Source organism: Musa acuminata, chromosome BXJ2-4 (assembly GCF_036884655.1).
Source record: "Musa acuminata AAA Group cultivar baxijiao chromosome BXJ2-4, Cavendish_Baxijiao_AAA, whole genome shotgun sequence".
Taxonomy (NCBI): Eukaryota; Viridiplantae; Streptophyta; class Magnoliopsida; order Zingiberales; family Musaceae; genus Musa; species Musa acuminata.
Genome location: NC_088341.1, coordinates 45,473,128 through 45,494,209, shown reverse-complemented (window position 1 = coordinate 45,494,209; position 21,082 = coordinate 45,473,128). Strand labels below are relative to the sequence as shown.

Genomic DNA, 21,082 nt, shown 5'->3' with positions numbered 1-21,082 from the left:
GGCGAAGAGATAAATGGTCAAAAAAAAAAAAGTAATGCAAAGGTGACTAACCTGGCAGATTGTAGCATGGAAGTTAATAATCAACCATAAAAAGTTACAGTTGCTCAGTAATTCAAAGATTACGATAAAACAACATGAACAATGGGACAGCCCATTATAGATATTTTCTAAACAATTAGGATATGGTAACACTTGCTGCATTCTGAAAATCTTCCAAACACAATGGAATTCTATTCATCTGGCGGCTCAACTCCATTGTCATGGTTTGTGAAGTTTAAAGCCAAATACCCTAGGAACATACCGTTGCGATGGCTTTTGTGGCTTGAGGTGCCCATAAGACATGAGAAACAGGTGAGGAAATGTTGTGCCAAAGTAGGCTCCGTCAATATCTAAGCATCGTCAAGTGAATTTAAACAGATTATATCATTAAGGACAAAAACACACACAATAACTGCTGTAGCAGCACCTATATACACCGGACTAGCGCTGTTGCAGAATTATATCTCATGCATGTTTATACTAGATAGTATTTTGGAATAATAGTGTTCAAGGATGAGGACCAAAAATAAATAATGTAACTGTTGATATTGCAGATAAGCATGGCTCATATTAGCATAACAGCTTATCAGAATGCACCCACTATTTTAAGGATTTTCCCAAAATCTGACTATGAGAAAATTTTGCTAGGGGGAAAAAGGATACTGCCTTGGTACTTCGATCTTGGATAGTATATATCTTCACATTTGGGACAATATATTTTCACAGTACTTGATCGAGGAATGTCTGATTGCCCAACAGGAAGACAGGGCTGACCACAACAGTAAACTCGAGGACACCTTCCAAAATCATAGTTCTTGAACTTCTCAAGCTACGGAGTTGTCACTAACAAATGTTATTGATGACCAACACATTAATAAATAAAACAGAGGACAAACATAAGATTTTACCATTGCTGCCATTCCTTTACTGGTTAATATATATCGAACATGAATCAAACCATAAAGCATCTCTGCTGCTGATTCAACCAACTCATTTTGTTCCTCGGTGAACATGTCCCCTGCCCAGATGACAAATACATTGAGATTTCCTGACTTCAATTTGTGATAAAAGAAACATAATAAAGTATTCAGGTAATCAGCCAGTAAAGGTAGCAGCGATAAACATCTAAAGAAATATCGAGGTATAAATTGCAAGGTGTTCAATCTAAATAGAAAGGTATAAAAATTTCACTCATGTAAATTACTTTTGGCGCCTCTTGTTTACAGTTTTTTTTTATGCAACACATTTTTATCTGTGCATGTGTTGGAGGAGAACTTGTCAGGGGAGAAGAGAAGAAATCAGCATTGGAGGAGAGATGCTCATTCGAAATGCCATCTATGACAAACCAACTGGCAATTAATTAACAAAGCACACCATTCCTTAGTCTATCTAGTTTCAATTTCACAATGAAAAGTGGAAATGCATTCTTTCTTCTCTTGCATATTTCTGTCTAGTAAGGGACTGGAAAGAGTTTGGGGTGCAAAATTTCATAAACTAGTGCAAAATACAATCCAACAAATTAATGTTCAACAATAGTGAAGTTACCAAAGAAGCATAAACAGTGCAAAATAAAGATTTGATCGCCACATACATATACCATAATTTATCAAAATGGTTCAAAATGTTATCCTACTAATTAAATAAAAATCAAGCGTGTAAAATGGAGAAACATGGATTATCAATGTTCAACATTTATTTTTCAGTGCTTGATCAATCCAAAGCTTAAATAATATCAATTAGGTTCCAATAGAGGCCAACAAGGCAAATTTAAATGTTTATTATATTATTTTATGACAATTAATTAAGATATATTACCCAATAAGGATTTCATGTGACACATACAATCATATAAAGCAATCATAGAAGTAATGCCAAATTTCTTAATCATGTGGTTAATCATTTTACCCAGCAGATTTCAAGAACATGAAAACTTTGATGCCATTTATAATCAAGTGAGCATTTGTTTTAGCTAAGATTTTAGTGCACATCCATCAGCCACACAAATAAAATAATTGAAGAAAGCAATGACAAGTTGCAAAATAACTTGATCCTAACAGGAAGTCCTTTAAAAGATATGGTCCACCTCTCATGGTTTCCAAATTGGCCATTCTAGCAGTGTATTCACTACTTGGCCCCTCCACATCTTTGTGACCGTTATAGCACTTGATCAACCCCATCAAATGCAACACTTGTCAAAGCTCCCTTAAAAAAAGAATTACAGCTAATAAGACATACATCTACCAAAAAAGAGAGATTGGGTAGATCCTCTTACTGGAAAAAAGAAACATTATAAAAAATCTGCAAAGAATACAAAAGTACCTACACTAAATTTCAAAAAATAAGAAAAGGAAAAGAAAACATCTAAAAACAAATGTTCAATATTTTATTTAAACATAATGCAGGTTAAATGTTAGAAACTACAAAAGATGCCAATGATTACTTTCAAAGAATATTACTGGTAATGTTTTTCCAAGTTCTTTAACTGAGTTATATCGAGTTTCTTGCCTTTAATATTTCCATTATGTGTTGCTGCCCCTCCATAGTTTAATATCTATAGTGCTCTTTCATGGCTTCATCACCTCTCAAATTCCCAAGAGCTACCTCAACTAGAATTTCAATGTCATGCTAACTGTCATTGGCTTGTAAAACCCTTATGTTTTAGCTCTTAAATTGCAGCCTCAATAATTGCACCCTGTTAGAGACATTTCGGTCGTAGTACAAGTTATTGCTGCAACAACCATTTTGACAGTAACATTACATAGCCACAAGTTTCACAAATCGGAAAAAGAAGCTTTTGCATTCACTTCCTAAAAAATCTGAAAAGCAATTTAGTCGCAATGCTACTTGCATATATTTGCCCTATCTGTCATGTTTCTTACCAGAACTTTTTGATAGCATGGGTATCTTATGAAATGCATAGTTCATTTCATTCTATGGATGTTTCTCTATCAAGGGCTTATCACCCTTCTCTGAATTGCAACTAGTTTTATATAAAATAGAAACAACTACGACAGCAAAAGTAAAGATAGTTGCTGTCTTTAAAAGAAAGAAATCACTGTGCAAGCACACCTGTTCATAACACAATGGTGCTCTTTGCAAAAAATAAAGAAACATCCCAATATAAAAAGATAATGTTTTTAGACATAATGAAAACATTGTCAGCAAACATACTATTGCATAATTTTGGAAAAAAGAAATAAACAGCCTAGTAAAGCCAGCTTTAGAATGTTTATTGCTTCTTTGCTAGTTGGGGCTTTATGTTAAAAAAGACATGTCAACAACCAAGAATTCAAAATCAGAGAAAGCAATATTTATACTTCGGCTAAAGGCACGAAATTTCCTTCCTAAACTCTTTTCCAAAATGCTACGCTAAAACTCCAAAAGTAAAGGAACTATGATATGATTTCTTAACAAACCAAACAAAATACAAAAAGAAACTTGGCATTAAACCTGGCTAACAATGCTCAAGATTGAGGGAAATTATTGCCAACCTAAATATTGTAATCACCTCAACATAGCTATCAACGAATGACAAATTATTAGGATCCAAAAGCTTGGGATCATCAATAATGCATAATCATTTGTGACAGGAGTGAAACAAAATGGTGCACTGTTAGGCAAGTCTGTATGAGTAAAAGGCAATCAAGCTTACCATGAGAAGACTCTATATCCAAGATCAGATCTAGAGCATAATCATAATATGGAACTTGACTGCTTAGCCCACATAGGTTGAAATCATCTTGTATGTACTCATCATCAACTTCGCAGAAAAACTCATTCCCTCTTAGATTACAGAACCAAGAAATCCAAGATGTGTCTTCCATGTCAGAACCACTAACATCCGACTCTTCACTATCTGTTTCTGATTCTTCTGTGGCACCAGATATAGCAAAAGTTGAAACACTTATCAGCAACACTATGGCAAAATTCATACAAGAATATTAACAATGAGTATTATAGAGAAAAAGAAGAAGAAGCTGAAAACCTAGAATTCTTCAAAATTAACTAGATATATAAACAAAAACCAGTACATATTATAAAAAAAGGGAGCTTTACATACAATATTTGGATATTACAATATAAGTTTTTGTGTATATTCACATACAATAAAACAATCATCATAATCAAATGCGAGCTAATTAAGTCTCTTAGAGAAGTCTAAAGGAATGATGCAGATATCCAAGAAAGTGCAATGCTTGCTGTTTCTAAGAATTAATGTTGCATGTGTCACTAACTCTAGTTCGGAATGTACAAGGAAATAATAAAAAACTACAATAAAATCTTAGCTCATTAGCTGTGGTATGCATGAGGATAAAGCATGTATTGATCTCAGAGGTGCAAAGACGGTCGGATAACAAACTTAAATCAGGAATTTTGGATCCTGGAATACGATGTTAGCTCAATTATTCTAAGTAAGTTTCTACTTCTGCGTCACTTGTTCATGGAGTAAAACCATGAGCAGACTTCTTAGGAAAGTCTATTCAATGTATTAATAGTTAATCGTCTCCTTTTCATCGAGAATGGATGACTAGATTATGTTTTCACCTGATATATATGCCGCAATTTACTTTGGTTCCAAACAGAAACATATGCAGTTGAATCACAAACCTAAATAGATATTGAGAATAAAAAAAATTAATCAAGCATGAACACATCTCCAAAACCATTTTCAAAATGGAAAGAACAAAATAAAACAAAGATTGTAACGACATTTTACCATCTGAGCACTTGCTTTTCAACAAGGACCGGGGCTCCGGCTGCTTTCCGGAAGACGTCGATGGCACCAACATCCTATCCTTCTCCTTGCTGTTCAAACCCCTCGAAGCGGACGGAGGGGACTTCTCCAGATGCTTGTCGAGGACATCGTTGATCCGCTTCCGATCCACAGCTCCAATCTCCGCCTTCGACCCGCTCCCTGCCCTCTCCCTATACATATTTCTCTCCTCCCCAATTCACTCGACCCTCTCCCCTCAAACCCACCTCGAAACTGATTCACCGCACCATTTCGCAAAGAAAAAAACGGAGACCCTGAAATCCAGAAGAATCGCCAAATCTGACGCCAAGAACCCTCGATTTCAAAAAGAACGGCAAAGTATTTGACGCAGGAACATGCAATTTCAAGAAAGGAAGGAAAGGAACCACTGTTCCCTGTTCCTCTCCAAGGAGAGAGAGAGAGAGAGCTCGTCGTCTATTTGGGATCGAAGAGCGAGAGGGGAACAAGGATGAGAGAGAGAGAGAGAGAGAGAAGGGTAAAAAGATAATTATATGGAGATATTGGTGATTAGGATTCGCGAACACGAGTGATAGCATCTCGGCCGTTCGTTTGAGAGAGAGCAGCAGAAGAGATACTTACGTGGAAACGTTCGCAGTTAAGATTCGGAAACGCGATTGATTGCATCTTGGTCGCTCGCTTGAGTGGAGGGTAGAAAATTAATTAGAGGCAACGTTGGCGGTTAGGTTCGTGCACTCGATTGATTGCATCTGGACCGTTCGCTGCGTTGGCCTATATATATATATATATATATACATATACATATATATATGTATATATATATATATATATATACATATATATATGTATATGTATATATATATATATATACATATATATATGTATATGTATATATATGTATATATATATGTATATATGTATATATATATATATATATGTATATATATATGTATGTATATATATATGTATATATATATATATGTATATGTATATATATATATGTATATATATATATATGTATATATATGTATATATATGTGTATATGTATGTATGTATATATATATATATATGTATATGTATGTATATGTATATATATACATATATATACGAACGATTCTTTGGGGATAGGATCATGTTTATTTAAGTCTCGTAGGATCTCCTCCCTTACACGATTAGTAAATAATAAATTCCACGTACGGATTAAAGTGGGTGTATAGAGATTAATTTGGATCCTAATGATCAACAAATTTGAATGGAATTCCATAAGTCCACCCTTGAAAATTTTGAATAGTATGTTAGCTTTGATATATCATTAATATGCATGTAAATACTAAGATCCTTCACATGTAATCATTACCTTAATATTCATTCAGAAAATTCCAAGTTATCCAATTCTAGTAATAATTGATATTGCCTTATTATTTTAATAATATTAAAAACACATAATATTTTTTCTTAAAAAAATAAATATCAGGTAAGAGTTCCCATTGATAGTGAAAGAAACCATAAAAATTAGCTACAAATACATATATGTAAGTTTCTAGGTTTAATATACTACAATTACATTTAAGGATTAACACAAAAACACTTTACAATGAGATACATTATTTTTACTAAAACTGATGGTAAGTCAGTTCTTTAGTCATAAGACCAAAGTTACACAAATTTCATGAGATATCTTTTACATCTGTATTCACTGCACTGAGGAAGATGGTAAATCATGGACTCCATCTATAGCAATGAGTGATCAGATTAGTAACTAACTTATTTCACTATATCAGAATGGCAGATGACACTTAATTTGATACCATGTTCTTCAAATTCAGAAACACATGAGATCCTTGCAAGACCCTGCTTCTGCTTTGAAGGCACTCCTAAATGAAGTAAATGGCAAGGCAAGATTACTGAGAACAGATACATTGGCTCTCTGGTCAGGTACCATGATGGAATTCCAGAACACAAAACTTGGGCAGATAATTTTATATGAAAAATGACACTTTGACACCGACTATCAAATGTCCATTCAGGGCATCTTTAATAGCATCGCAATCTCACTGCCGATGCGAGCTGACAGTTTGCTCCATTCTGCATGCGATAGCTGATGGTCAGTCACTCGTAATCTCCTTGAAAGAAAGAAATAAGGCAACGTACCTCATGAAGCAATGTCGTCAACTTTTGAGTTAAATACAAAACTTGGAAATGTTGTTGTTATGTCCCTGCATTTTTTTGACATCAAGACAGCCATTTGAGATACATCAGTAAGCAATGGAGCAATCATCCCAGATGAACCCACATGCAGTCCAAAGCAATCTATGTCCTGTTAATTCTTTGTTAATATCTATCAAGCACACCAAAGAGTATCGGAGTTGATTGTTTCCATCAAAGAAATCAATATTTGCAAGTCCATGTACATGAAAGATTTGAAAGACAAATTTCATAATGGAGTTTGTAGGTTAAAACTCTCACTACTTTTAATGCCCTTATTTGCCTCCCATCTTGATCCAGCATCTCAGGAAGAGTAATAGCAAGAGATGCTCCTAATTTCTCCTCAATATCCAAGTCCACGATATTGAAGTTTAGGTTTGGCTAGTGAGAGACAATCAAGCATGGTAATGTCGTGAATAATTTTTAATGATGAGTGTTTAGACACATTGAATCGTCTATACAGATTAATGCTCCTAATTGACACTCAGATAAAACAGTAAACTGACATACCAAAACAAAGCCTTGGAGCCCAACTTTTGGTACATGGCATATAGGTTCCTTTCTTTCATTTAGCAATACTAACATGGTTCCTTAATCCAAGTGTTCAATGTTTTTTCTAACGTCTCTTCTGATCCTCTCAGTAAGTGCCCCAAGCTTAAATCAACTAACTATTTTGTACTTAATGGGACACTGGTCCTCTTGCTAAGGTCACACCACCATCTATATAGTGCATGTTTAACATCTTTCTACGCTCGTTCTCTAAAAGGAAAAACTTAAAAACTGAAGAAAACAAGTTTGACATTTGTGCTTATGAATCATAATATTCACTCGTTATGATACTCCATTCAACAGCTGATCAATTGCTGGTTAAATTTCTGGACTTTTAAGCATAGGGTCAAATCCAAAATAAGTTCACAAATGAACCTTTGCGAAGTTCAATTATTTCTTTAAGAAAAGAGGCCCAGCGTTTCTGAAGAGCTATAAAGGAGTGTGAAAAAAATATATGTCCACGGTGTCACACTGAAGCGGTTCTCTGTTGATCTTACTTGAGGCCAAATGCATGAGCTATGAATTAGTATGCTTTTTCTATAATATCATGGAACACAAAGGGAGCAAGCAAGAAAAATATAAAGCAGCCTGTAATATGCAACTTACAGATTCTGGTCTTATTTAGAAGTAGTTACCTAAGATATGGAAGGGTCATAATCTTCATCAATGATGGATTGTGAGAAACAAAATTTCCCCATTCTGTTTTATCTATTCTTCCATCCTGATTAGCATCAGCTTCTTGAAATGTCTGTTAGAAAAGAAGAAAAAAAGTAAGAAGCACAACAGTTGAAGCTAGCTTATAGGGTTCCATAATCAGATTGTAAACCTTATCTAGGATTATCTCCATGGTTTCATCAGACAATCTCATTTCTGATTCAGATAGCAGAGCAGTCAACATCTGCTTGACCTGTTAATTCAGATTAAATTTGCAAGGACCACAATATGCCAACATTGTAATGAACTAACAATAAGTGTAAGGATGTTAATGCATTGTTCAGTCAGCTCCAATGAAAAATACAAGTGAATAAATTTAGTTTCTGTTATATCTACTCGATTCCTATTTATTGTGTTTTCATATATGCCATGAAGTCAATAGAGCAGATTCACTAACCAAAAAAGAAAAAGCAAAAGAAAATTCTTTTGGTTGTCCACAAAGTGTGTATGTTGCCAATAGTTCATTGGTTTTGATGTGGAACATTGATCTATGCTCTGTAAGAAAAGGCAAAGAAGCTGTTCTTGAAAACTTTATGCCGAACGACCTGTTTCTTAGAACTATCATCTTCGATAAAATTGCAATTGATGATACAAACAGACAACCACCAATAACAAGCAGAAATGTCTGAAATATAAATTTGCAAAAGATGATATGAAAGAATAACCATGCCGATAGTATTACAGGGACTTGTTCCTGCTAAAATTTCAAGCATTTATTTTCTTTAGAGAAAAGCATAGGTCCTACTAGATATCAATTCACAACGTTCACCAGTTAGTGCTATTTCATCCTCTTCAATTATCACCTTATGTTCACAATTTCACTATATACCATATGTGTGTTCAACTTGTGTTAATTGATCACTCTTTTCACTAGCCCACCATTGCCTCACAAAAAGTGAAATAAGCTATAGCATATTGTATCAATTACTTGGAAAAATTTGCTATAATTAATCGTGAGTGTACCCCTAGGGAAGTTTTTGTAATTTATAAGTGGAAGAGAAAGCCTTGTTCAAAAGTAAAAAGTTGACATTTAAGGCCTACTATGACCGCATAATTGTAAAGGAGTTTCATTTACCAAGGAGAAGTCTTGTAATGGATTTAAAATTTATACAATCCATTAGCATATTAACCATTCAAAATATATCAAGTTACCTCTTTCCGTTCAATAAAGCCTGTACCCTCCAGATCATAAATCTTAAAGGAAACTGTCAAATCAAGTAAAATTTTAGAAAATGGTTCTACCAATTAGTCAATGCTGACAAAATAAAATAAAAACTTACAATCTACTTTGTCTTCTTGTGGAGCATTTGGATGAAAGACACTGAGAGCTCGAACAAAATCCGCAAAATCAATAACTCCCTTTTGTTTGACATCAAATAGATCAAAGATCTGCATTTTTTCAGTAGTAATGAGTTAATGAGAATACAAAGAGCAACTATCACCAGTAAAGGATCCAGCATGTTTTAACCATCTGGTTACACTAGTTATGCTGACTCAAATAAATAAAGTAATTGCACTGGATTCTTTACGAGATACAATTACCACATAACTTTAACATTAAGTGCAACACTTAATGCAAATAGTTAAATAAAAAAATTCAAAAAAAAAAACAGAATACTATGATAATATGTTAGGAAAACCCCTGAGCTAATTCAACATGCAAATGCCAAGTAACAGGACACAATGGATACTGTTTAAAAGGTATGACAAGACAAACAAAGAGGCATATTATGAACCTTCACAAGCCATTTATCCTTTTGATTGAAGGAACTTAGGTGGAGCTAGAGGCTACAAATAAAACCCTAACTATCTTGGCATTCATTAGGATCACTGTTTGAAGCATGTCTTCTTGTGCAAGCTAATTATCTGATCCCTTTGTCTTATGAGAACCTACATCTACAAATTGGTAAATTGAAAAAGGTGTGAACTGATACCACATTATTGGACCATCCAGAGAGGAGAAATATTAACTTTAAAGACTTTCCGATGATCCACAGCATCAGTTGAGACATCCCAGTGGCCGGGAACTATTGCATAATTTGTTTTACATAATCCCATCATTATAAAATTTACTAAATTATTTAATAAAGTTGATAATTCTTGGCATAAAACACCAATTCATCATGGATATTATGCGTATTTGACAGGTTAGGTTGACCGTTTATAGAGTATTAGCCTTGATGCCAAGGATTTTATGTCGTGGCTCTACAACTAACAGGAGCCTTGTGTACTAGACCACCCTTTTTCTCTTTAAAATACCTTCCATAGGTTTGGGCCACAGATAAATTCAATCCAGTATGGCAACCAAGAAGATGAGTTGGCACTTCAATATGTGTTTTCAGCTCTATAAATACTAGGACAGCAAACAAGGAAATTTGACAGTTTGAAAATAAATTCCAGCGTGCAAGATGGACCTTTCTTGATCTAATAAAGAAGGAAGATGGGGTCCTACGTGCACAATGAGCAGCAGTCTTATATCAAAGAGTAAAGAGGCCCTGATGAGATGGAAAAAGTCCTTATCCTACAAAAATAAGGGATGGACAGCCCCATTAGAGGACCAAAAACCACCATTCCAAAGGATTGCATAGTCCATCTGTTCAGTTGGTACAGACAGGATGATGCAAGTTTGTGGGGACTAACTGGGTTCGACAAGCCTTAGGAATCAAGGAACATCTGCAGTAATTAACAACAACAGATCATGTATAGAGATCTATTTGCTAATTTTCAGCATATATTTTATGTGGATTAAGATATTTGGACACTAGTGGCTCTATACATAACATGTTTGTAAAATTTCAAAATCTGCTTGGATTATGATCACCCTTTTCATGCAATATTTTTTTCATTTTTTTATTAGTATTTAGTTCTTAAGTAGTTAGCTTAATAAGCTTCTTCTCCTCCACAAATTGGAGAAGTGCATATTAGAGGTGACACTGTTTGGGCGTTTTAGGTTCATCTACTGTCAGAGGGAAAAAAAGAGTTATGAGAACAAGTTCATAATCACAACAGACAATTAGAATTTGTATTCAGCAACTATCAAGAAAGACAAGTTCAAGACATACTATGGGTACTTAATAGATGCATATTAAAGCAGAGATATAAATAAGGATCTATTGATAAAGTACCCTGTTTGCAAAGAGATTTTCCTTTTTTCTACACTTGAATAGTGCAAGCTGAAATTCTTCCTGCAAAAGTAGAAGATATGAAGTTAAAACCATCGACTTCCAATGCTTTCCAAGGTGATTTATACTGAATTTACATCAGTAATCAGCATATACTAATCAACTGGTGAAAACAATTTGCACTCACTACCAGGTTGTTGTATGCATTTAATAGAATAGTTAGAGCAGCAGTATCTGTAATCGACATATAACCAGGATTCCTTAATCTTATCTTTGGAAAGAAACTAAAATGAAGTTTCTTAAACAAGAGATGCCAAGGAATTCACCATAAACCAATAGAAAGCAGAAACGACTCAGACTGCACCCTACCTTGTTGATCAACCCGTCATCAATCACTGAACTGCTAATGCTCTTGAACAATTCAAACAGTGCTTCAACTTCACTGACGGTGACTGCAGAAATATTGTATAGATAAATTATGGCAGAATTTATTTTCTAGCAAAAAGAAGGAATAATTCCATTGGACCCATCATTGTTTTGTTCTTACAATAGGTGGGGAAATAAAAAGATGATTTCTTAATTAGTATAATATTAATTTGTTGAATGGCCTTAACTATATCCATTGATTATCTGATAGTACCATTTTTTGTTGCAAACTAAGGGAAACCACGACTATGAAATTAGAAAACATGAAAGAGTACATCTACTACAGACATAACAAACAAATTTCCTGAGGCTATTACTCAATTTAAAAGCTAGGCATAAAGCTAATAAATCATTGATCAACAGAGCTTATTGACTCCTTGTCACATGAAAGATGCTTCCAAGGAAACAAAGGCAGAACGTACTAAATTGATTGCTTGGTGATCACTCCGATATCTAAAAAACATGAAAGGTAAAGAATGAAAATTATAGAGTTCTGATTAGAAAATAAAAGAAACGCCTGACATACAAGCAGTCTGAGAAGCAAGAAGCACAGGGTCCTCATATCCTGGGAAATGCCTTCGACCCTTCGACTGAAAACAGCCCATTTACAGCAGCTACCTCACAGCCTGGGCCTTAGTCACATCTCACAAGCAACTCCATCTTCCACCCTATTCATCTACAAGTAGAAAAGAACAAAGAAGGAATTACAATCCACTAATTCCACAAAAAAAGAAACTTTAGCAGGTAATCCAAATCATATATGGAACGAAACAGTTAACGGAAACCCTTAAAAGGAAGAAAACAAATCTCTTTCTCAAAGAAAGAATCTAGATATAAGAAACGCGGGGCAAGATTGCAGCTTTATTTTCGAGATTCCAACACAGTGCAAAAGAAACCCCACTGAAAATAAATCCTTCAAAAGCCACCAATTCCATGTACGAAGTCTACAAATTACCGGCTTGATGAGGCTTTCTATTTTAAAAGATGATTCTTGAGCGAGAAATCCTCGACAAATGGAAAAGCGAAGGGGCTAATTCCTAAATGACACAAACACCGACTGAGATGCTAGCAAACTCATTCAAAGAAAGGGAAAAACAGAAATTGAGACCAAAAGCTAGACCTAATCATGGGAAAGGCAGAGAAGGGCACCCACCGGCCGCAATTCAAGGGTATTGCGGAGCACAAAGAGAGAGATGCGGAACGGACGCGGTGGCGGTGATTGGGGGCGCACGAATCGGCCAGCCGTTGTACCTTCTAGTGATTCTTTTCACGGGTTTTGCTTTCTTTAGAGACCGCCGGCGGAGGCGTGCCGCCAGGGAAGCGCGGTTGACGGGTGCAACAGCGAACTTCGTGTCGGTGGCTCGAACGCCAAAGCTGCGCCGACCGCGGTCTTCGACACGTGGCGGAATCTCCTAATACGACGAGGTTGGGGTGGTACGGGGTTGTTGGACCGACACCGACCTCCGCGGACGCCACCAACTTACCTATCCTTGTCCCGAATGGACCGGTGACCTGATCAAGCGTGGGTCCCGCTCGGAGAATGTATCGCACGGAGAGGATGGGAAACGGGTAGTGGACATCACTACTGACTCGCTTCCGGTTAAACCAAATCGGGTTGATGCGGATTACCGATCAAACCCGACCCGCAACGAGGTTTTGAAGCCGTTCGTGGGCACGGATCCCCAACTAACGGCAGTCTCGGCTGAGACAGGGAACGACGGATCGCCTCCCCACAGGAGTTCCCCACGTGTCCCGCTGAATCCGAGTCTTCGCAAGTGCTTCTTCCTGCGGCTTCTTCTACTTTCCTCCCTGCGTAATTTCATGGGTTTGTTGTTTTTGATTTGCTTCGCATTCGGTCGATCCTAATTCTGCGGCTCCGAGAACCCTTACGATGACCCCGACGATGGCCGCCAACGTTTTCTCCTCGAGTTGGAGTTCGCCGCCTCGCCAACCCGACTTGCATCCACCGTGAGTTATCTTGCTTTCTGTCCCCTGTCAGTGATGTTTTTGTCTTTGCTGCTTTCCTACCTTTTCAGTATCCCTCGCTGCAATTTAGTATCGAAATTGCATTTTAATATTTAATCTAACGAGAAAAAATATATTTTTTATTATTGGATATTAGTAAATGAGAGTTAATTTCAACTCTGGATGTATGCCAGTCGTGAAATTATTATTCATGAGTACTGTGTTCTGTGCCTAATCTTAACAGCATATGTGGCTTGTGCATCACAATGCTCCTTGAGTCTTTTAACCATTTCTTTTTGCACAAATTGTTGTTGGTAAGTCATCCCCTTGTAATGCCTCCCTTCATGAAATTTAGAGAACCAATATTGATGTCTGAAGCCATATTAATCTTTGCAGACCATAGGATTTGTTCTTGAAAACTCATGGCAAAAGGAAGAGTTAGATTAATGCCATAAAGACAAGACACTGATCATATTTGATATGATAAGCTTTTCTTCTTAGGACTATTAATGCTTGTCCAAGAAGTCTTTTTTTTATTTCCTATGAAAACATAGTTGTATCATTTTCTTTGATGGATTGTTATTGGTTTCTCTGGATAACTGGGATGACTTGGTACACTTGTGGAAGTTCATTAGATTTGGGTATGGGATGGGAGCTTTAGTTTTAATCCACCAGGAGATTGAGTTCATTGCTCTGAACTATGTGCAGTTTATATTCATATAATCACTTATTCCTTTAGCATGATACTGTCATTTACTCATTTTATTTCTATATATTATAATATCACACATTGAGACAATCAAGAAACAAACCAAATTAGACTATATTTTTTTTCTAACAATTGCTGAAATATATTCTGTCGCATCACTTTTTTTTCGAGCTACTAGCATACATGTTCTTTCTCGGTTGCATGATTTGGAAACATAGAGCTAACGATGGTCAAATTTGTTTCAGTTAGACATCATTCTGTTTTCTTCATTTCATTTGCGTCAATATGAGATTAGCTAGAGCCTCGTGCACTGGGTTCGCCACTTTATTCAGGTTAGTTCTAGTATCTCTCTTTCTATTTGGTTTTGTTTGATAGAGAAACTATGAACAGAGTATCGAGCATAACCCATATAGCAATATTATCATCGTGAGGAGATCCCTTTCCCGCAATTCGTTCCCTCTTCGATCACCTTGTGCTCATGAATTTTACGATCTATGAAATTTGTACTCTCGGACCTCTCCGTCAATGCAAAAGGCATATCCTATGTCTTCGGTCTCGATGTATTGGTAGCATACCGACACAGGGTCTGTGCCAATGCTTGCTGAGTAATTGAAGCTCACTGACTCCTAGATACTTGCATTTCAGTTTGGATCATACTGGTAGAAGATAGTGTCTGTGAGGTTACCAAACATGCCCTGACTTCAAATACTACTTGCAATTAAAGCAATCTAAGATACATGCAAGTTGTATCTTTGCTCAAGAAATAGATGTAGCATGGCACTGATGGCACTTAAGTCTCAAGTTGTTGTTGGGATATAACCAATGTCTTAACTTCTGACTTCAAATTCTATACACTGAAGTTGTCTCTTTTGCTCAAGAAACAGATGTAGCATTGGCCTTGGTGGAATCTAATTCTCTAGTTGTTGTAGGGATAAACATTATCTTATCTCAGCTACATTCAAGTTGTATCTTTGCTCAAGAAATGATGTAGCATTGGCCTTGGTGGTGTCTGATTCTCAAATTGTGTTGAGATGAACATTATCTTATCCGAAACTTCATGCAAACTACAATTGCTCATTGTCAAGTTGTACTGTCATTTTTTTTCTAGCCATGTTGATGTTCTATGATTGATATGGTAGCATGGTAAAACCATTTGGTATGATGTTAATGAGTCATGCCTAGCATTTGATCAATCACTCCAAATATAGTTGTTCCTTTCTCTCCCAACAGACACAAAAGCTCTCTTTAGGCTGTTATTTACTACTCACCACTCTCCTTTGCAAGGTTTTCTCTTAGCTTTATGTGGGACTTCATTTTGATTAACTCCAAGTTATGAGACTATCTTTTAGCAACCTACATTTGATGACAATGAATTGTTAACTGTTCAAGTATTTACTAGCAAAGCAAAACTGTTCTTGAATTCCCATGCCTTCAATTTTGCATTGATTAGAATTGCCATTGAGAACTGTGAGATGAAGACATGTTCAATGCACAAGCAACCGATCTACAATGTTTCCTATGAGAAAATCCAAAGCCATCGACAGATGAAGTCATGCAAATCAAGCACATAATTTCCTCAAAATTTATGCTTCGAAGGAAGAAAGAAACAAAATTTTGTAGGAGTTGAACAGAAATGTTTTACATGAAGCAAACCCCTTGTGTTCTGCAAGATAATGCCACCAGCAAATGAAGCCTCGACAGTGGCGCTTGGCTTTGTTGCCTCATCGAACACTTGGCTTGCGTTTGGAAGGTCGGCCACGGCGGCGCTTGGCGACTGAGGAGCCATGGTTGCCGGTCTCTTCATTTGGTAATCTTATTGCCTCTGCTTCGTCCTCGGCCACCGTTGATGGAGCCATCGATGGAGGATCTTCATCGTCATCGGCCCTCGATGGCCCTGCGCATGGCAGTGCGAGCACGGTCTCCGTTCCGTCGACGACGATGTTTGGTTCAGGGGGCAGAGCCTCGGCGTGCGTCGGCTGCAACGATGGTGGTGCTTCTGCGAGATCCGAGGAGCCGGCATCGCCGCAGTTGTTTCCGTCGTCCTGTGAGACATCAGCTTCAATTCTCTTCCGAGGCTGCCGTCCTCGGCGTCTACGCACCACGGAACCACCTTCTCCACCACAATCTTCTGGTCCGTGTTGGCTGCCAGGGCCATCTCTTCTCCTCCTCTTTGGCGGCCGTCCTCGGCGCCTGCGCACCGGGAAGCCGTCTCCACCAGCATCAGCCGCGTGGCGCCTGGCCTCGTCGGCGGCAACTGGCTCCAATGAACACCCTGCGGAACATGGTTCCGGAGCAGGTGCAGGCTTCGACGTCCGGGGCGCGTCACCAGGCGGCCCATCGTCGTAGGCCGTCATGTACCGGCCTGGCGAGCCGACGACAAACTCTCCCTGTTCGGTGAGCTTGTTGAGGTAGTAGGGGAGGAGCCTGTCGTGCGCCCACGGGATGTCGTCGTAGTTGGCACGGATGTACTCGGATATCGCCGCCTCAGACGAGCCTCCCTCCTCGGCCAAGCATCGGATTGCGGCGGCAATCATCTGCAAGACCCCAATAACCGGAAGCACAACCGAATCAAAGATCAATGGACGTGCAACTACTTGGTTTTGCACTGGGCGGCGAACATACCACGGCGTAGGGAGGATGAGTTGGGGTGTGCCTCTTGGGTGCTCCTCCAAAGTTCATATTGGACTGGAGACAGAGGGAAGGGAAGGGAAGAGATAAGAGATGAGAACCAAGGGGAAGGAACGAGATAGAGGCTTTTGTGATCCGAATAAGAGTGCATGCATCCTCTCTCTCTCTCTTAAATCTTGTGAAGAATCCTTTTCGGATTGCCAAATGACAGTTTCTGAGAATGTCTGTTTTGTTTCAACAATTAAATATATATAGATATATAAATCTTGAACATAAAATATTGATCCTTTAATGAGCAAATCTCAACACCATCATAAAATCAACATTAACATTTTGACTTTGTAATGATGATATTCTTATGCAATATATTGGAGTGATTTGGGCTTTTAATTTCTCTTGTTTAACACTTCATATGCGTGATAGGTGGGCGAAGCCATTCCAGCACAAGTTTCAGCTCCATCCTTGGCTGCGAAAACAGAGGCACCAAAATGAGTTGACCCATTCGTTAGCGGTCTGCGGTCCTTCTCCATTGAATCGCCTCCGCGAGGTCCTTCTGCAGCTTGGCCTCCGCCGCCACCTCCTTGAACCCCTTCTTGAGAGCAGTCCGATTCTTGGAGATCCCCACGGAGTCCGCGATGAGGGCCAGCAGACCGTTCGTGTAGGACCGATTGGAGTTGTTCTCCTGGATGGTCGACTCCACCTTCCGCAGGATTTCTTCCTCGGTGGTGGGCGGCCCGGAACTCGGCCCGGTCCATGGAATCGCCAAGTAGCTTGGCCTCATCGCGGATAGCGGAGCAGAGATCGAGGGAGGCGAGGGGGAGGAGGCCGATCTCCCTGGCGGACTCACGGCACGTGACGATGCGACGACAGTTGAGGATGAGTTAGACGCGGTTGCGCTTGCCGCAGTCGAAGGCGAGGGCCCGGGCGGCCTCGACCTCGCGGGCGAGATCTCGGCGGCGACAGGGAGGGGGGGGGAGCTGCCGTCACGGTTCGCGGCGGGCGTCGTGGCCATCAGACGGTCGAGGATGGGGACGACGCGGTCCACGTAGGCGGCCAGCTCAGCGAAACTGTGGCGCTCGATGAGTACATCGCGGTCGGCACGAATGGTTTCTAATGCGCGGTGGTACGTGTGACACGTGTTGGCTTGGTTAACGGGATTGAAGCAACGAACGAACGGTCTTGGTTGGACTCGGGCTAGTCCGGTTCACGTGAGCTGCGTTGGGGTTTCGAGCAGCCACGTTTTGGGATGACGGACCGGCTCGGGTCGGATTGGATCCGATAAGCTATTGGATCGAGTGCACCCATTATTTCGGAGGCTCAACAGGTAATGGAGTTCGATCCACATATATGTGACTCGATGATGTATAAAACAACGATTTGCATTTCTGGGTTTCTCAATCCACACAGAGTCTAAGGACACATTTGATTAGCCCATCATACGTTGAGGAGATCAAAATAGAACATAAATAAACAGAATGCGACAGAAGTCATACCACAGTAGTCAAAAGCTTACCTGGGACATTAAAGCTGGGCATCAATATAAGAATCAAAATGAACCACAAACTGCATCTCAAGTTTATCACAAAGTGTTTTTTTTCTTTGTGTTTTGATTTTAAGTTCACACTGTCGAATTTTTTTTCTCACTTTTTCATAATAACTTATGTCGATATGGCTGACCACCGGTCGTAAATTATCGGATACCTTCACCTCCTTCACATTTCACATGGAGCTTTTGGGTAACCTGACCTTCACCACACAGCAGCAAAACTAGAAGGTGTTGACCCCTCTTATTGTCCTAATGCCTCCGAAAGAGGTGGATGGCAAACAAAGAAAGAGAAAGAAAAGATAGAAGATTAGCGACCAAAGGAGTCCATCTTATGATCCTTTGGTCACTATCCTATTTACATAGAGTCATCTCAACTTAATCTTAATGGATCTTGTCCTATTAGATATTAAATTTTCATCCAATTATCTTTACATGTTGGATATTAGAGTAGATATTTGGATAGGATGTGGATATCTATCCAATTATCCACTCTAAGCTCTTATTAGGTTTCACCCAATGGATCCAATAAAATAAGAAATTATTAAATATCATATATCCAATCATCTATTCATTGCGTCATCCACGAGTTACACCTGTCAAAACTCCTTTTGACTTATAACTCTTTCTAACTAAGTAAATTATTATCCTCATAATAATTCACTTAACTCATCGACTATGAATATACTAAGCTACTATGCTATAGTCCTCAAACGATATATAGGGATATAATTCATTGGACATGTTTGTCTTCAATTATCATGTATCTATAGTCCATCATTCATATAATATCTCAAAAATCATATACCAAGCATGGTACTGTCAGACTTATACGATATCTATCTGAGTATCACTCTGATTAGATTCTCTTAGAGAACTCTTTCAATCTGAATCTCATGCTTATTGAATTCATCATGAATTGATTGACTCTGGCCAGAGGTTTGTCATAGTGAGAACATACAAGATATTCCTCTCATGATACTAAGAGTGAATAATCTTCTATTGATACTCAATTGCCTTTGTAAGGTTGGCTACTACTCCCGATTACCGGTTATGCTATATTTGAAACTTCTAAACCTATACGTCTTGTATCAAAAAATGGAGTACTTAAATAAGATATCATTGGTGTCTCAAGCCTAAAGACCAATTATATAATTGAGACCACGGAATCGCTATCTAACAATGAGGTATCATTAACCATCCAATATTTTATAAGTGAACTCATTCTTCAATGAGCATCGACACTATATCCATAGTGTCCCAACATAAGCAGCTATGGGACCAGTTGTCTTCATCATATAGATAGGTATATAACACATTGGTCTGTTCGACTATCTCGATATTCTTCTCGAGTAACCTATGATCGGAAACATTTAGTGATCTATGTTTGTATGTGATTTGGTCTCACTATCATAATCTCATCATGATCTAATTCTCATTATACAGATCCAAGAATACCATAACATATATTTATCATATAATATATAATATATAATAATAATAATAATAATAAAGATTGTGCAGCGTGTCATACATTTCATCACTCATGTGATTAGCTTGCAAGGTACATATAATTAGCAAGAAATTGGTCGAGAGGGGCTTCTCATGAATATCTTAGGCGAAAGGGGAGCTGCTCAAGTTATGGTTGCCAGCTTCCCCCTTTGACTAATGAAACTCCCATCATACCTTGTCCAGGCATTGGTTCACCAATCGTAATTATGCCTTGAGCAAATCGTTTATTGAATACGTCGATATGAGTGTCCAACTCGTGAAAGGCTGAGGTGGTGTAATGGAGTGGGGGAGCGCTGTCATGGAGCGTGAGTCCCCAAGTTGCCCCTCGACTAACTAGGGGTGGTCTTGGTGTATCGAGGGTGATTCGGTCAGGGTAAGCCTAAGGGGTGTGGGTACAAGCGATAATTGGGCCGCTAGTCGTGGTTGCAAAATATGCGTCATTTATTGAGTCATTTGAGGCAAGAGAGGAGTGATGGTTTTCATCATCTAGGCAAGTGCCTGCACCTGGTGGGTGTGGTTTAGGAAAGCCTCAACACGGACCACCAACAATCATGTGTTGGCTCTGGAGGGGAGAACTTAGGGTTATTAAATAGGTGTCAATAGTGCTATAGGGTCTAGGCTAAGGTGGACCCGTCTACTTGTGGGAGGGTGAGCATTTGTCCTCCTTAGTCGAAGGTATTGTGTGTATGTAGAGGAACCTCATCGCTAGAGCACTCGTTAAGTGAATTAACCGGTAGACACTCTTACGATATTCGACTATTCTTCTAACACAAAAAATATTATGCACCTTTATGTCATGGCCTGAGAGTCGGTACATCTTGGTCTAGTCCCAAAATTGTAGAGTCATCCAACGATTCCTCGAGGAGTTGACGGATGGGGGAGCGAGGTCAGGCTGGGGAGGTTAGCTCCGAGGCGCTAATCGAGCCTTCAAGAGCAT

At 38.6% G+C, this 21,082-nt stretch overlaps 4 protein-coding genes across 7 annotated transcripts; all 4 read right to left on the bottom strand.

Moving 5' to 3' along the window:
- Positions 1-59: 59 nt before the first annotated feature.
- Positions 60-5,289, bottom strand: LOC103982370 (putative casein kinase II subunit beta-4). The gene is made up of 5 exons (XM_009399286.3): positions 4,757-5,289; positions 3,692-3,910; positions 948-1,057; positions 703-868; positions 60-389 (listed from the first exon to the last, which is right to left on the bottom strand). The coding sequence occupies exons 1-5, from the start codon at positions 4,971-4,973 to the stop codon at positions 259-261; spliced, it is 843 nt and encodes a 280-aa protein (XP_009397561.2). The 5' UTR covers positions 4,974-5,289; the 3' UTR covers positions 60-258.
- A 1,070-nt stretch (positions 5,290-6,359) lies between these two features.
- Positions 6,360-13,262, bottom strand: LOC103982371 (calcineurin B-like protein 1). Of its 4 annotated transcripts, none has more exons than XM_009399287.3 (10): positions 12,942-13,262; positions 12,315-12,464; positions 11,732-11,814; positions 11,366-11,425; positions 9,521-9,629; positions 9,393-9,445; positions 8,353-8,433; positions 8,162-8,274; positions 6,924-6,988; positions 6,360-6,857 (listed from the first exon to the last, which is right to left on the bottom strand). In XM_009399287.3, exons 2-9 carry the CDS (start codon positions 12,391-12,393, stop codon positions 6,925-6,927), a joined length of 642 nt encoding a protein of 213 aa, XP_009397562.1. In that variant the 5' UTR covers positions 12,394-12,464; positions 12,942-13,262; the 3' UTR covers positions 6,360-6,857; position 6,924. The 4 variants fall into 4 exon arrangements, with proteins under 4 accessions (XP_009397562.1, XP_018679891.1, XP_064962803.1 ...); XM_018824346.2 differs by lacking the exon at positions 12,942-13,262 and adding an exon at positions 12,744-12,864; XM_065106731.1 differs by lacking the exon at positions 11,732-11,814 and having other exon boundaries at positions 12,942-13,082.
- A 2,921-nt stretch (positions 13,263-16,183) lies between these two features.
- On the bottom strand, positions 16,184-17,293 carry LOC103983335 (HMG-Y-related protein A-like). Its single transcript, XM_009400558.3, has 2 exons — positions 17,085-17,293; positions 16,184-16,996 (listed from the first exon to the last, which is right to left on the bottom strand). The coding sequence occupies exons 1-2, from the start codon at positions 17,139-17,141 to the stop codon at positions 16,184-16,186; spliced, it is 870 nt and encodes a 289-aa protein (XP_009398833.2). The 5' UTR covers positions 17,142-17,293.
- Positions 17,294-17,595: 302 nt separating this feature from the next.
- Positions 17,596-18,102, bottom strand: LOC135608840 (predicted GPI-anchored protein 58). The gene has a single exon (XM_065101886.1). The coding sequence runs from the start codon at positions 18,100-18,102 to the stop codon at positions 17,596-17,598; it is 507 nt and encodes a 168-aa protein (XP_064957958.1).
- Between the last annotated feature and the right edge of the window lie 2,980 nt (positions 18,103-21,082).